The sequence below is a fragment of the Strigops habroptila genome, chromosome Z (genome assembly GCF_004027225.2).
Source record: "Strigops habroptila isolate Jane chromosome Z, bStrHab1.2.pri, whole genome shotgun sequence".
Lineage (NCBI taxonomy): Eukaryota > Metazoa > Chordata > Aves > Psittaciformes > Psittacidae > Strigops > Strigops habroptila.
The window spans coordinates 48,291,131-48,307,896 of NC_044302.2; the positions used below are offsets into that span (position 1 = coordinate 48,291,131).

Here is a 16,766-nt window from a genome sequence, read left to right on the forward strand (position 1 = left end):
CTGCCTCACGGGAACTGTAGTCCCGCCGCGCTGCGGCTGGGGGCGCGGTGGCCGTTAACGGAGCAGCTGTCGGCTGAGGTGCCCCCGCTGGGCGGGCGCGGCAGAGGCCGTGCCAGCGGGCGTGGGGAGGAGATTTGACAATAGAGTGTGTGGGACTAAAACAACATAAGGTAGGGACATATGTCGTCACCCTCTGCGACTGTAGCGGTGGATGTGTGTTCTGCCAGTGAGAGGCTCTTGGCAGCCGTCCCTGGAGGCTTTTATCCCGCCGTCGCAGTGTGATGGTTGCCAGAGCTGACAGCCAGCACAAGGTGTTTGTTCTCTAGGCCACATTTCTGATCCATGCACAACATTATATGGGAATATCTCTTTTCCCGTTCTCTAAAAGGATGTTCATTTTCAAAAGCGAGTAATGATGCTTCATCTATACACAGCCTTGCTTTGGTGCATGGTAGTCCATTCAGAAGATGTCCACTAGCTCTGTCACAAACACCTGTGTCAAAGAGGAGCACAAGGAGCCTGAGCACAGCCACCAGCTGCAGCAGGCACAACGGGTGTGACACATGTCCAGCAAGGGAGCAGGAGCTACCTAGCAAAGCTGCAGCGTTAGTTTTATAAAGTGGGAGAGGATTTCTTTGCCAATTTGAGGGAAGGCTTTTTCCCACTCTCGATTTTTAGAGAAGTCATGTACGTAGATCAGAAGATCTGTAGGATCCTCATCAGGAGCAGAGGTTTACTTGAACTCAAGTGCATGGAGACCTACAGGACCACACCTGAACCAGAAAGGAAAGGTGGTGTTCCTTACGTGGATATTGGCCTCTGTATTAGTCAGGACAGATGAAATGCATGCATTAATTGCACAATGAATGGATCCGTGTGAAGGAGTGAAAGACTGGTTACTAACACAACGAACACAGAGAGGTGGTTAAAGGGCAGTGGTTTTGCCTGTTTTCCCTTTCCTTGCTGGGAAGTGCAGTGTGTCCTTGTGGCTGGGAGAGCAGCCTGCAGAGCCAGGTGGCCCTGAAGGGAGAGGCGTGCTGTCTTCTGGGTTGCTTGGTGTTTCCCATGTAACCTCAGGTCTGCTATTTCTGCCATTCGTGCCTTCTTTTTTAACAACAACTGTCTCGTGCTTTAGCTAACAAAGCTTACTTCTCTAATACATAAACAACATACCAAAGGTCATACTGTGGGCCTTCAGCACCAGCCTCATTACTCAAACTATGCCACTGGGGTAGGCCAAGATGCCTTCCCACATGTTTTATGTTAATTATTGTGAAAAATGGCACCATGAAAGCCCTTTTATAAAACAGCCTTTGCAAAGCACTAACCCAGCCTGTGGAACCCTAACTCTGTGTATGGCAGCCTCACCACAGCAACCATAGTTCTCCAGAGCCATAAAAAGCTTCCGAAGGTAGTTATTTATCTATGGCATGAGTCCCATGCACTGCTCGCCATGCACATGTATTCTCATTGTCTGTCGGACTTCAGTCAGCAGGATTAACCTCCCCAACTGTATCACTATTGGATTATTTCCCCTTGATCTTCACAGGGTTTCCCAAGCTCACCAGCAGTAACACTTTGTGACTTTGTTGGTGAATAGGCTACTGAAAACCACAGGCGTTTGGAAAATACTGTAAAGTTTATACAGAATAAAGAATTGTGAAATGGAGATTGGTTTTCAATTACTGTTTTATTCCCATGATTGAAGAGACAATCAGGTTTTGTAATTCAGAATTTTGGCTGCAAATCATGGTAATGGATAAGGGTAGGTGTATTGCCAGGGAACTACTTAATGTGCCTACTAATTCTGGGGACTAAGTTTAAACTAGATGGAGAGCAGGTTTGTGATTCATTGGCAGCTGTTTTTTGTTGTATGGAAAGAATTTCCCTTCCTTGGCATGTGCAGATAAAACAGGAATATCCCCTTGGTAAATTGCAGGAGCAAAGGGTGAAGAGACAGGTAAGCCATTTTATCCCCATATTTTGTTTAGTGTAGAGAAATCAGATTTCTTTGGTTTTCTTTCATTTCCAAACATCTTGCACCTTGTGAAGAGGGACGGAACAAAGGAAGGTTCCTGCACTTTCAGTAAGTGTAGCTGGCAGTGAAAAGTGACTGCGTGGCAGCTGTGTCAGCCTTCCCAGACACGACATACTGTCCTCTGCAAGCCAAACTGTTAATCTGAAAAAGAAAGAAAAGAGCAGGAAACTGGTCAGCTTGGAGTAAGATGGACAGATGTGGAAAGACAGCAGGAGTAACCAAGCAAGGCAAAAATAACAGCATAACATCTCTGATGAACATGAAGCAGCAGGAGAGGCGGGAACAAGAGGAGCCTTAGGAAGGCGACAGCATGTCTCCATTCATGGTGAGCATCTCCTCTCTGTACTGGGGGGAAGCCTCGTACCTGTGCCCGCTTGCGGAAGGCCTCTTGTGCAGCTTTCTTGTTCTCACTTTTGCCCACCCATGCTGCCAGGGCAGAGGCTTGCAGGGCTCTGCCATAGGAAAAGGTCAGTTTCCAAGGCTTAGGCAGAGGGGACTGATTCATGGCATTCAGGTTGAGAGAAGCCTCCTCTTCACTCTGACCTCCAGACAGGAAGCAGATTCCTGCAAGCAAGAGGTTTCAGGGCTTATAAATGGAGTGCTCCAGCCACCGCAATCCCTGACCTTTATGTGCCAGAGAAACAAGTATGTCAGATGTAGGAAGAAGTACAGCAAAAGTGACAGTGTGAATGGATATGTAGGAGTGAATCAGGAATCACCGGGAACAGCAGCAGGAACGGTGCGGAGAAGAGTAGTGACAGTTGCTATGGCTACATCTTGAGGGGTGTACTTCTTGGGGCAGGAATGCCCAGCCGTCACCATGTTGGGTTTCAGCAGTGTCCCTTCCAGGTATACGTGATGATCATTCAAGGCCTTGTAGACAGCAGCCAGAACCTGGAAACAGAAGGATTGAATGCAGACCTCTGCTCAAATCTTCACCTCAACCTGCTGTGAAAGGCAGCTTATTCCTTGGGAATGTGAGAAGATCAAACTGAATTTTGCTTTCACATGAAATTTACCACAGGGGTTGCAGCCCTGGACACTGTCTCAAAAGCCCACTGCCTTTGAGATGACCAGGATGCCCCTCTTCATATTTACTGAATTTGTCCCTGCAAACTGAGGTACTGAAAGAGAGGTAGTGAGTTTGCTCCCAATCCATCTTTTTGAGACTGAGAATGCTTATATTGGCAGTTCAAGTGGAAATCCAAAAGCACATGGATTCTACTCTCACATTTGCTAGTAACTCATTATTTGGCTGTGAGCAACTCATTTTTGTGATGCAGATATGAAGTACCTTTTTGGTCAAACCCCTGAGATCTGTGAGCACAAACTGCATAGTATTAGCTACTTATTTGTGAAGGGGAGGAAAGAGGCAGGAATGTCTTACCTTTTCTGTGACATACTGGCAGCGCTGGAGATCATGATCTCCATCAGGCAAGACTTCTGGCTCCACAATGGGCACCAAGCCATGCTAAGAAAAGAAAGACAGGGGAGGGTATGGGTATGGAAGAAAAACTACTATTATTGTCTACCCTGAATGGTGGTGGTATTCCTTCTCGCTGCACTGCAAGAAGCTCCCTTATTCACCTTTCAAATTACCTATCATGTCATCACAGGGAACAGTAAGAAGGGGCAACAGCATCTCAGGAAAGGTTGCTGGAGGCTAGATACCTGCTGGCAGATGCTGGCATAGCGTGCCAATGCGTTGGCATTCTCTTGGATGGCAAGTTGCGAGGGTGTAGTGCTGGTGATCTTCAGCACTGCACGCCACTTGCCAAAGTCAACACCATCTTTCTTGTACTGGGCACAGCGCTCAGCCAGTCCATCCAGCCCTGTAGACAAACCAACAGTGCTTCACTGAGAGCAGTTTGTCAGGACATAGCTCTGAAAAGTACCAGGGTACAAGCCAAGGCTGCAACTCAGGCAAGCCACCCCATGGCTTTTGCTGCACCAGTCATGGCTTAGGCTCCTTAGTTCTCTCGTTACCTTGGATGGTAGTTTCTCCATTTGTTCCTGCCAGGGGTGCTGTTCCTTTATCCAGCTGTGGAGACCAGAAAAACAGGAAGGGTTACAGAGAGAGGGGAAACAGTGTCATACTTACCTTCTTAACCATGGTCAGTCTGTCTTTGCAGGCTGACTGTGAGAATGTGGGGCTGAACACACTAAGGGTGCAAAGGAGGGAAATGTTTGAGTAGAAGGGAAGAAAATGAGTCAATTGGGTAAGAGGAAGGGGAAATGTGTAGCTGGCTGCAGGGAATGTCTCAAGAACACTGCGAAATGTGGAAAGGGCTAGATTTAGCTTACTGCAGGGAGGGATTTAATTGCAGTGAATGGTGAGTAGATGGGAGTTAGTGGATAACATGTTCCCATATCAAATGCAAATGCAATGAAGGGAATAGTGGCATGATTTTAAAGCAAAGCACAAAAAAATTAAAAAGAAAAAAAAAAAGAGTTTGGCAGGAAAGAGCACAGCCCCATATCTAATTTTCACTGTAAACAGGGTTTGGATTATGCTGCCAGCCAGATATTCACCTTTATTCCCACCACAATGCCTTTTTCTTTGATAAGAGCAGGAAATGGCTTTCCACTGCTGTCTTTCTGATAGAGAGTCTCATGGAAGAGGATCACCCCCCCAATGCTCTGGTTGATGGAAGCATCTGAAGAGAAGAGGATCTCTCTAAAAGCTCGGCGATTCTCCTCTGTGTTCTCCACATTAATCCTCTGCAGCCTGTTCCCCATGGTACCTAGTGAGGTGGACAAAGGCCAGACAGAGAAGTGTTAGGCTTGGCTAGCCTCGTGGTCCCAGTATGTAGTAATGAACTGGGGCTCCAGTTCAGAGCTTCCCCCCTTCTCAACCCATAGTTTGTTAGCTGTTGCTGTAGATGCAGGCCTGCCTGAGTTGTTCCTGCTCAGTCAGCAGTTTTTATGTGCTCTTCATTTACTTCACTGATTTCAAAGATGAAGCAAAGTTAAGAGAAAAAGTCTTGGGTACTTCTAATTGATTGATATCTAGAACTCACCCACTGATTCATCTGCAGCCAAGATCCCCTTTCCTGAAGCCACAATCTGCTGAGCAATGTCTGAAAGAGCTTTCTTCTGCTCTGGAGACAGCGCTGGGAATTGGTGGGTCATGTTGACTCAGCTGTGGAAGAGAATTACAGTTACAAGCTCAATAGACTGTATACACAAACTGTGAACCAGAGACACCACTCAGATATTTCTGCTGGGCTCTCTGTGCTTGTCTGGTCCATGTTATCACAGGCACATGCCCAGAAATCCATTTGAGTTCTTCTTGGCTTGGTGTATCTGGCAAAACTAGAGAAGAAACGCAGGAGCTGCATCTTAACACATCCTTCCAGAACCAAAGTGAGAAAGACTCACTGCATTTTACATGGATTTACTCAGAGACTAAAGGAAGGTCAGTCTGTCATAAAAATATGCACTGAGCTAACAAGTGTGGTAACTGCCTACACTGCAGACATTTTGGTCCAAATCAGAAGAATGCCAATTATCACATTGCTTACCTTTACACATTTCCTAACAATACCTATCTCCCATTCCCTGGCCTGTGTTGGCAGTATTTGCTGCTCTGTCTAGCTGACTTTCCATGCCCACCCTCCTGCCTTGCTTTGTAATTCTCTTCTCCCCATGACTGCTTTCAGAACTATAGCGCATTGCTACTCTATGTAAGACCTGGGAGTTTAGATGGTGTTACCCACCACCTGAAATCCAGATTCTCCCTTGTTATGACAAAATGCTTGATCATATTAAAGTTTTGATTATATAGCATTAAATTACAGTTTCTCAGATTCATTTGAATAGTCCGAGTTATTTTCCTATTTGTATAAACCTGAGAGCCTGAGAGGTAAAGACTCTCTTTCCTCTGTTTATCATAAGCAATAGCTAAAGCAATACCCATGTTTTTATCAGCAGGTGGTAAATCCACAAGATGAATAATTAAAAACAACACAAAAGATCTCCAATAACAACTTTTAGCCCAGAAGGGCAGGCCTCTATGCAGTATCTACATTTTCTATTCCCAAAATCAGCCTCAGGCAGGAGTGAGAATGCCATTTCCCATTTCACTGTGTGCCAGGGACGGACAGCAAATATGTCTCACTATATAAGTGCATACACAGCAAAGTCCTCCATCCTCTTTCCCTGTACACATTGACAGGAAATCCTTGTCATGTTCTCCCAGCTGAAGGGCATAATGGGGAGAAGCGATCAGGGGTCTGGCTGCTACTCATGATAGGGTAACAGAGTTCTGTGCACCATGCAGAACGGTGCCAAAATTTTCTGGCAACAGTACCATCACAGTACTGTGACAGCTGTAAATCTGTCTCTGATTTACAGTTGAACATACTTTAGTATTGGTAATATTATTGTGCGGGATTCAAATGGCATTGTCTGCCAGTACAGGCCAGTCAGATGCAGTGTCCAAATGTCTGCTTTACCTTTTTGTGAGTTGTTTGAGGCTAGAATTCACGCTGCACCATTTATCAACATTGATTCAATCTAGGTTTAGAGAGACTTGATAAAGACTGTCAAACGAGGGAAGGTTCCCTCCTTTTCCAAGCACTGAAATGCCTTGCTGAACTCCTCTCTCTGTATGCCAGGCAGTGGGCAGAGCTCTGGGAAGCATCCTTCTACTCTAGTGACCACAACTCCATCACTCCCAGCTCTTATCCTGTTTGGCTCACCTAAAAGAATTTGAAGAGCCTGGTTTATGCTGAATAGCTAATTAAGTGCACTTGTAACCCTTTTTATCCCTCACCTGCTTTCTGTGTCTGATATGTCTCTTAGAAATAGGAAACTGGCTTTTTATTATGATTACTGCAATGATAGTTTGTGTTGTAAGCACTTCAGTCAAAACCATAGCACTTTTAAATAAGTTGCTACGCAAAATGATGAGGAATCACTCCAGTAGTTCACAGTCTTTGTGGAAAAGACTGGAAAATTGCAATCTGGCAAGAATATGATCTTGTCCAAGGTCAAAGCTAGTGAATTGCTGTATCAGTAATGGGATTTCAGAGTTGCAGTTTGGAGGTATGCTACAGCATGAGTAGGTGTATCCAGATAATATTTAATCCAGCTAGCTGAATTACAAGATCAGTCACTCTAGTTTTGTTATTAAGGGTATACTTTCTCACCAGCAATGCAATAAGCGGTGAGAGTAGTGTCTGTTGTATCTTACTTGTTTCCAGTGTTTGCATGGAGATAACAAAGAAACAGTTATCACTCTAAACCAGCCTGCAAAGCAAAATGCCAAAAAACAGAAATGTGAGTTTTCAATGGATAATGCTGCTGTGTGCTCTGAGAGACTGAAACAATACAGTGTAGTTCCACAATGGTCAATTGAAAGACAGCAGATTAGTTCAGTTTCTATGCAAGTGTTTCATCGAGTGTGAAGGAGTAAATGCAGATTTACCAAAAGGCTCCCCAAAACGATCAGTAAGGCCATGGTGTGTGGTTCCCAGCTATCCTACTGAGCTACAAGGACGAATCAAATGCACAGTGTTTCTAACTGAAATGGTGAAGAAATGAGTGCAAAAGAGCAGTGGTTAAGCTAATGATAGCTCCAAGGTCCAGAATGTTCAAGTACCCTTGATTTAGGACTTTATTTTTCTGCAATTCTTTCATGAGGAACATAATCTCTGAGGATTTTCCACACTGGATTCAGAAAGGGTGTCTCTGCTGTAAGATACTGCTCTGAGCATTTAAAGGGAAGAGGAGAATTCTTATACTTCAGTAACACTTCATACAGCTGCCTTGTAAAGAGTAAGCTCCCAGCTTACATCCACAGAAACATGAACATCCCCCCCTTAAAGAGCTGGATATGTCACCTTAGACATTGTGAGGAAAAATGGTTGTGCCCAGGCTGCCAGAGCTAAGCAGCAATTTTCATTCTTCCAAGAACAATGCCTATTTGCCTTATTATTCTGCTTTATCTGTTTTAATTTGACAAATTTTCCACGCAGACAAAAGCTCAAAGGAATTGTGTTTTCCATAACAATAGCTAGGAGTTGTCCCACCACTGAATTATTTCAATAGATTTTATTTTTATTTACCCATTTTGGGCTGTGGGCTAGTATCATAGTGTCACAAGTTCAAGTGATTTCACATTGATCTGACATTATATGAATACAGTGTGTTCTCTTTGTAGTAACTGCTTACATAACATTTTCTAAAAGTGGAAATAGAAACCCTGAAAGAACAAAACTTCACGGAATGCATAAAAGTGCAGCTTTATGGATACCTTGAGTGTTTGTCAGGCTCCTCAGGCAAAGAAAGATCTTTGCTCAGCCCCCAGCCTGTGACCAGCAGGAGGTGGGGGTGGCCACAGTTGTAAAAGTGAATATAGTACTGCTAAAGTCTCAAGTTTTCCTCAGCCTCCATAAATGAGGACTGCAGGGGAAATAGTTTCATGGGTATCAGCACGAGCACTGCATCCTGTTTAATATTAATAGTGAGAACCAAAGGGCAGAGGCAAGACGAACAGCAGAAGGAACAAACTGTTACATTCCGCTGTAGGCCATCTTAGAAACATTAATACTTCATTGGGTGTCTTTTCTTTCCTACCACCTCAAGCAGCTGGCATCTTCTAATCTTACAGAAAATCTCACCTGAGTCCTAGTTTGCAGACAAGAAAAGATTGGATTAGAACCTGAAAGTTTTTCTCTTCATTCTCTTCATTGACTTCTTTCACTGGTTCCAAAATTGCAGGACCAAACTGTCAAAATACAGTTTGTATCCCATGCATGCAGCTTTTCCTGTTGAATACTAGTAAACATAGCTGCTCAACATAATTTCTGATAGTTAACAATACAAACCATATGTGCATGTTATTGCACTGTGCACATGAGAGGTTCTGCTCCCAAAGAGCAGAGTTTGAAGAAGCAAGAATTGTATATACAAATAGATAAATACAGCTCATAGGGAAAATGAAAAATATTCAGAAATTGAGCCTATCACATGTAGGCAGTTTTGACCTGTCTGAATTCACTCCTCATTTACACTTGTATGCTGAGGAGAGGCAGACATATTATGAGTTATGCACCTTACATTCTCATTACAGTGGATAAATCTAGTTATTGGCCTCATTTCTCTATGGAACTCCATTAAAAAGCTATTTCTAAGAAAGTCTGGTTACTTGGGCACTGGGCAAGCTGATAGGCATGAATGGCTGGGCAAGCCTGGCCCCATCCTGCTGACGGAGCACATTCTTATCTAGGCTGCAGATGACACCACGCTGGCAGGCCTAGTTGATATGTTTGATTGCTGGCCAGCCATTCAGAGGAGCTTGGATGGGGGATGGGAAGAGGCCAACAGGAGCATTATGAGGTTCGGCCAGGACAAATGCCCAGCCACTGCCAGGGGCAGAGCCTTGGCAGCGATCCCACCAGGGCTGGTTGGACTGGGGAAACGCTCTTTGGAGAAGGCCCAGGGCACTTCCAGGCAGCAAGTTAAGAAGGGCCAGCAAGAAGGGCCAGCAGCATCCTGTGTGAATCCTCAGAGAGCCTGGGGAGGACAGGAATCACCCTCCTCTGCTCAGCACTCTTTAGATCACATTAGGGTACTGCATCCAGTATTGGGCCCCTGCAATACAGGAAAGACAATGAAAAACTGGAGTGAGTTCAGCAGATGCCACTGAGAAGGTCAGGGGCTGAAGCATTTGCTTTGCTGGATCTAGTTCAGCCTTGAGCAGAGATGGTTTTGGAGCCACCTCTTGGCAACCCCAGAACCTTCGGAGTGGTGATCGAAGTGGCAGAATCAGGCTGTTCACAGCAGCATATGACAGGAGAGTGAGAGACAACAGGCATAAGCTGAAACAGGGAGATTTGGCCTGAATATGAAATTCTTTTTTTCCACTACTGGGAAAGCCAAGCAGTGGAGCACGTTGGCAGAGAGACTGCGGTGTCTCCATCCGCAGAGGTTGTCAAGACCTACTTGAATAAAACCATGAGCAACCTGGTCTGACCTTGTGCCCAACCCTGCTTTGAGCAGGATGTAGGACTACAGACCTCCTGAAGTCCCTCTCAGCCTGAATTACCTGTGACTCTGTCTGAGTACTTGCTTTAGGGAGTTGAAGTAGGAGCAGTGCCTTCTGTATGTATGAAGGAGCTCTGAGGTAAGAACAGGATGTTTCTCGCTTCATCTTTGCAGTGTGAGTGAAAGATTTCATATAGCAAAATGTTTCATTTTTGCGTTCTAAAAAGTGTCAAGCATATGGGACAGAAAGAGATGTTCAGACTTCTGTTACCTAGAAAAAGCAGCAGATGTTTTTGATTGACATACTGATTTCACCACCTTGATTGATCTTTTGGGGTGTATATGTCAGTTGCCAGGTTGGTTTTTGCTCTCATATGATTGTGAGAATAAGGGGGTTTTTTCTGTCTTCATGCTCTGTCTAGGGACTGTGCTTCAACATCCTATCTCAAGTGGATGGCAGTATGCGAGACCTGCAGATACCTGTCCCTATTCCGACATTAGCCTTAGAGCTATTCTCAAGCCCTGACAAACGTACCCTCATTTCATCTCTGCTGCAAGCGTGAAAGGAGATTATGCACTCAGGAACCTGGCCTCTGCGGTCAGTGCAGAGGAAGCAGGATCACAGACTCAGTGAGGATTTGAATTTGTTGAGCAATTTCCTGAAGCTGGCTGTTCACAACTTGAAAGGTTGCAGCCTAATGCAAGAGCCATTTCTAGTTTCTGTGCTGCAGACTACCTTAGATCCCCCTGACAAAGCATATTATCCACACTACTGCACTAATACTTCAGAAAAAGCTGCACAATAAACACGCATAATTACACTTCTGTCAGCACTGGTGTTTGTCAGGACCAGCTGCATTCTCCAGTCCTTCTCTCTTCTCCATGCAAAATATAAATTTATGTACTCCAGAAGCATAAACAAACATACAAAACAAAGCAGTATAGAAAGCAATGCTGGTATGTTATTGCTCTAGTCCCCTTAGACTAAGGATGCACTTACTCCAGGAGTTCTGAGTGACTAAGCTAAGTTAGAAAGCCAGTGTTAGGAGCAAATGGGTCACACTGGAAGATCACTGCAGAATGGCTGTGTGCTTATTTCTTGCAAGCTGTTCCTGGAACAAAAAAATAAAAACAAAACGAAACAAAAAACTACTCCCCAAACCCACCTTAGGTAAACACATCATGTCTCAGCTGCTGATATACATACCACCTTTACAGTTTAGAAATGAAATTACTATACTTACTTGCTCAGGGACGGTGCCTCTGCTCCCACAAGCTTCTGGTGAGGTGATTGCAGGCAAAGACACCCGGTCCTTCTGATCACTAACTTTTATAAAATTCTTGAGGTTTTTTTTTATCTCTCCACTCCTTTATTCTCCCTCCTCCCCAGGCTGGCTGGGGAGGTGTCATTGCTCAAAGTTGGTCATTGGCTGTCACACCACAACCACACACAACCAACAGGACCCGGGCTTGCTCCTGTTGTCCCTCCCTTTTCTCCTCCCCTGTCTATATAAGCCTATTTGTGATGCAGTGAAACTGAGATGTTATTGCAAATTATTCCTCTTCTTTCTAAAACAGGCTCAAAAGAACTTCAGAAATTTTTTACAGGGATCTTGGAATAACTTTCTGTTTAGGTTTAGATCTTCTGGAGGCTTACTCTTAGGAAACTACACAGTGCAGCAAGAGCGAGCAGAAAGCAAAATGCACAAACAATGCAATAGATCCTCAATTGACATGAGTTACTATCATTTCAGTGGCTTCTAAATGTTACACTGATTTCTCTCACTTGCAAATTTAGCACAGAAACTTGTTTTCATTTTGCAGTTAGTATATGGAAAGGCAAAATGCATTGTTACCATTGTCAGGGTTAATGAAACTGCAAGTCTGACTTCCTTTAATGCAGTGTTTGAGTGAGAATGATGGTTATCAGAGTAAATATGCCCACACTGAGGTGCATAAGTGCAAGCCAAATTTTTCACCAAAATCCCTTTGAAACACTTACCTGTATTGCAATGACATACAAACTTATCAGTTGCTTAGGAAAAATATTCGGGGAAAAAAATGCTAATGCTCTATAAGCAGTGTATCAGCATTCCAGATGATGTGAAATCACACCACAGCTATTCACCAAATCCAGGTAGATGTACTTTTTTCTTTTTTTTTTTTTTTTTGCAGGTCAGTACTCCTGGTGGGAAGTACAGCACAGGGGCTGTTAGGCAAACATCATACCCTCTCCAACAACATGCTCTGCGACCTTGGACATTAGCATATCCTTACCACAAAGACCTAATGTTTGCCTGAAGAATGACGTAGTTTCTCGGTTTGTTTGGCTCATGTAGTGACACCTTTTAGCCTTTACATGGACACAGTGAGAGATCTGATTTCTCCTCTTACTGAGCAACACTGTCTTCATTAGGGCAGTTCCTCCTTGAGCCTGTCTCTTGTAGAGCTGCATGCCAAGTCAGTGCTTGTAGGAAATCTTTAACAGCTTACATGCTGCCAGCAGTAGCACTCCATGACAGTCAGCAGAGAAATCTCTGAAAAAGCTGAGCATACAGTCTAATTGAAGGCCTTGGGCTTGTGTAGTTTTTTTTTCTTTAATGTTCTCCTTCCTGATCCATACCTTCTTGCTGAAGAATGCTATCGCACATAACACAGACATAAACCTTTCCCCGCTTAACAAGTGTTTGATGTATCTTCCATTTCTCCCATCCTAGCAGAAAGATTAACTCCATGGTCTATTAAAGTTTCTCCACCACAGAGGTATCTAGAGTGGATTAAAAATGTTTTTAATGATATACATTATGTAAGACTTTCCTGAGACCAAGAAGATGTTGTACTGCTGGTCTTCAGGGCCACAGAGAAAATCGGAGTTTGAGTCCAACATTCCTGGTTTGTTTAGAAGCTGTCACAAGTAGAAAAGTACTTGGAAGTGCTTCTTTCCCAGTGTCATCTGTGATACTGTCTGTCAGACTATTAGAGAAAATTTGGGGGAAGTCTTCTTGAAAAAAATAGTGTCTGACATTTGGAAACCACTTTAGATAATCTCCCACAGCCCACCTTGCATCTCTTTCAGATGATTATATATGTATATCTAGGTGGGTAATGGCTAGTATGTACCTTTCTAGTCCTTCTGAGCCAATATGCAGCACTTCAGGCACAAAGATTGCAGGTCCTAGCAGACATTCTGAGGACTGAGGAGGAAAAAATGTGAACAGACATGACGGCTAACTTTTTTTACTTAATTTAGGAATGGGAGCCTTTTTTGGCAAGAATATGGAATGAGCGGCCATGCTAGATAATGTCACTGTAAGGTTTTTACTATTAACATGGAGACCTGTGACACTAACCATGCTGTGCAGAAATTACCAGTAGAGTGATATCAAACGACACTGGGAAAGAGTACATACTTCCATTATCACAGTTATGTAATCATAATTTGGGCATACTTATACCTCTAAAAATTAGGTTATAGTGATATTGTGTATCCTTAAAAGACAAAAGGAATAAGCTTGCATTGTGAAGGGAAGGCCATGTACTTGCATTTAACCAAGCAACTTACCTGCCCCATAAGAATATAAAATCATTGCCTGCACTAATTATTCTTTGGCAAAATTGGTGTATTATCCAAGTTGTAATCCTGTCTCATTGAGTTACTTTTGAACTCATAGTGCTGACAACCCTCTCTCAGCTTTCCAGTGACCCAACTAATTTTGGAATGACTTTTTTAGTTTGGATTTTTTTTTTTTTAAGCCTTTTTCAGTGTAATGTTGTGCAGCCATAGGGCTGTAGGGCTGCAGCTAGCAGGAGGCTGTCTTCTGGTGTGAGCACCCTTGATAGAGGTGGCTACATCTAGACATTACTTTCACAGAGGTTGAATTTGTGGCCATGGACAGCATGACTTTGATAATGCAGGTGTCACAATACAGGAGGACTGGGGCAACTTTGGTGGACATGGAGTGGGAGGAACACCGAAGCCCTGGCAGAAGATGTGTTCAGGGGAATAAGAACGCATGTCAGGAATCAGATTTGGGGGATTTAGGTAAAGAGGGGGCAAAGAGAGGCAAAGGTCATGCAGTCAAATGTTAAGGGGCATAGATAGCAACTTTGTGACAAAATGGCTCGGTGATGGCATGAAGCAGATGCCCTTCTGTAGCAACCACTGTTGTTTGTGTTGCCACCATTTTGTCTTCTGCAGATTGTAGGGCTGGCTATGCAGGCAGAGTTTCTTGAGGGAGTTCAGTTCCTGAGGAAGCACCAGCTTTTCTCTGCCTCCCTACGGCTCCTCATCCCCCTCTGCCTCTGACATGTGAAAGGGGACGTACTTCAAAGATCCCAGGCTGAGGTTTAAGGACAGGGAGAATGGAAAAGCAGGGCAGCTGAGCTAAGGAACAAGTACTCTCAGTTACAGATATTCTTAGAAAATGATTTTACAGACTATTGTAGTGATTGCTGATCCACTTTCTAGTGAAGAGAAAAATCTTTTAATAGAGAAAAGATTACTAACTGGGGTTTTTTGAGAGTTTTGGATGTGTGAGAATTGATTACTTAAATACATATCTAACTAAATACAGTGATTGAAGATTTTCTGCATGGATTATAGCTTTTTTATCTGTTAATGAGAAAGCCAATATAAACAGTCTCACCATATAAAAATCTTTATAGCCCACTCAGATGTATGTTTGAAACATTACTGCAAACAAGATGTGTAACTAGTAAGAGACCTTAAATGCTCATTGTTGTGCCTTTTATAGCACGGAAATAGAAAATGGTCAGCTGTCAAAGAGATGGATCCTACTAAAACACAAGTGTCTATCATCTCTCACAAATGTAGTATAGCATAAGTGAATTTTGTATTTGAATGGCTTGGAGATTTTGCTGATGTTGACTTTTCCATCTGAAATTACCATATGAAAGCTGATAGAAGTATACATTAAAAAAATTTAAAGACCACTAAAAACTGTCTTTACAGGTGGTTTGGGTTATTATTTCAGTCTTAATTTGTGGGTTTGCTTTCTTGAGTTTGACAGTGCAAGTACTCGATTTTCATAGTAGAAGTTAAATTAATTGCCATCCTTGTTATATCCAATTTTGCTGTCAATGGATCTGTCAGTTCTGCACTGAAGTTCTGAGTGAAGACCTGCTGGATGAAGTACATGAAAATCAATGGAAAGCCTGGTTTAAAGGCAATGGGTAAAAATCTCAGAATTTCTTGTGTTTCTTCAGGTTTATGATTGTGGTTTTTTCTGTGTGTTTCTAATAGTATCATTCAAATACTGATTTTGACTTTAATTACTCATATTAACTAGCATTTAAAAAGAAAATAATAAGTAAATGTGAAAAGAGACAAACTGTAGTATATCTGAGAAAGAAGGACGACAAAGAAATAAATGGACGAAGCAATTTCAGAGATTACATGGTCACCAAGATAAAAATGAAAAAAGTTAAAGCTTCCCTCTGTACTTAACAGATGAAGTACTTTTATCAACACTTTTGTATGTGGTCAGGCCTGTGAAAGGGCTTTAGATGGAATGAGAAAAAGAAGACTGGAAGTTGGAAGAATGTCTGAGTATGATATGCATCCACATGAAAAACACCTGGCTCTGTTGCCTCAAGAGACTGCTGCCTGCGTGATGGGGTTAAAGTCTAATCAGAGCAGATTTGAGCTGAGTGGAGTCTGCCTCCTCCTCACCCCTCCATACCGTGCTGGATGTTTCCTGTTTTCTCTACTCTGCAGCCTTGCTTAACTGTCTCAAAGTCCAGCTTGTTCATCCCTATCTAATCAGAAGTATTGTTTATTAAGTGGTTTGTTTTCCCCATTCACCTACAGCCCTCACCCCCAATGCAGAGGGTCTGGCCTTTAACCCCAGTGAAAGAAATCACCTGTATTTCTGGCTCCGCAGCAGTTTCTGCAGACATGTACACCAGGGAGGGTATGGAGGGTAACAGGTAGAACAGACTCAGGCCCACACAGTGTACTGAGGGGATTGTACAGGGAGGGTTTGCTGCCTCTTCATTCTTCACATCTTAAAGCTGGGCTGCACCAGACACCATGACTTGGGATGAAAACCAGGCAAACACATAACATTACTGTTATCAAACCCCAAATCTCTGTAATAATTTCAATAATGGGGGTAGCAAACAAAGACACAACTTTAAATAAGGCTGCTGGGGGGCAAACTTTCTTACAGCTATTACAAAATAGCTGTAAGAGGACATGAAGATAAATGCAGTAGTCATGACACTGCCTTCCTGCTGACATTTTGTTTTTTAAAAAGCAAGCAGGCAAACAAGTGGCTGCTGTAATGGAAGGCACTTAACTGTTTATTCTCTGTTTATCTAAGCAGCACGGTGTCCCCCAAAAAAGCATACTTAGGTGCTGCATGTTGACACTGCAAAATACAAACTGCAACTTACGTCTGAAGTGGACCACTCTGCTGAAACTCCCATTATAGATGCGGTTTTCTGCACATGCTGGAGGAACACTGAACACCATGGCAGAAAGCCAAAGAGAAAGTAGGCACCGAAGAACATACAGTTAGCCAGAGGCTTACTAACAGGGCAGGAAAATACAACACTCATTTTTATTTGTCAACATTTAAGAAATCACCAATGGTTACACAGCTGGGAATGTGGCATTCATAGCTTGCCATACAGAGCGAAGTCTTGGAAATGAACATTGATAGTCCTGACTCTTAGCCTGCAGGTCCATGAATAAACTGGCTGATGGGGCAGA

At 43.3% G+C, this 16,766-nt stretch overlaps 1 protein-coding gene across 1 annotated transcript; it reads right to left on the reverse strand.

The window, feature by feature from the left end:
- Positions 1-1,671: 1,671 nt before the first annotated feature.
- Positions 1,672-11,436, reverse strand: ALDOB (aldolase, fructose-bisphosphate B). The gene is made up of 9 exons (XM_030470443.1): positions 11,275-11,436; positions 5,059-5,180; positions 4,571-4,782; positions 4,025-4,079; positions 3,710-3,870; positions 3,426-3,509; positions 2,758-2,932; positions 2,403-2,602; positions 1,672-2,179 (listed from the first exon to the last, which is right to left on the reverse strand). The coding sequence occupies exons 2-9, from the start codon at positions 5,168-5,170 to the stop codon at positions 2,084-2,086; spliced, it is 1,095 nt and encodes a 364-aa protein (XP_030326303.1). The 5' UTR covers positions 5,171-5,180; positions 11,275-11,436; the 3' UTR covers positions 1,672-2,083.
- Positions 11,437-16,766: the final 5,330 nt, after the last annotated feature.

Bases quoted from the DNA above. Each gene is read 5' to 3' on its own strand.
- ALDOB (XM_030470443.1), bottom strand. From the start codon at position 5,170: ATGACCCACCAATTCCCAGCGCTGTCTCCAGAGCAGAAGAAAGCTCTT. The intron at 4,080-4,570 runs GTGAATATCTGG...TGGTCTCCACAG, and splicing joins GCATTGTGGTGGGAATAAAG to CTGGATAAAGGAACAGCACC. The intron at 2,180-2,402 runs GTACGAGGCTTC...TTTCTTTTTCAG, and splicing joins CCTTCCGCAAGCGGGCACAG to ATTAACAGTTTGGCTTGCAG.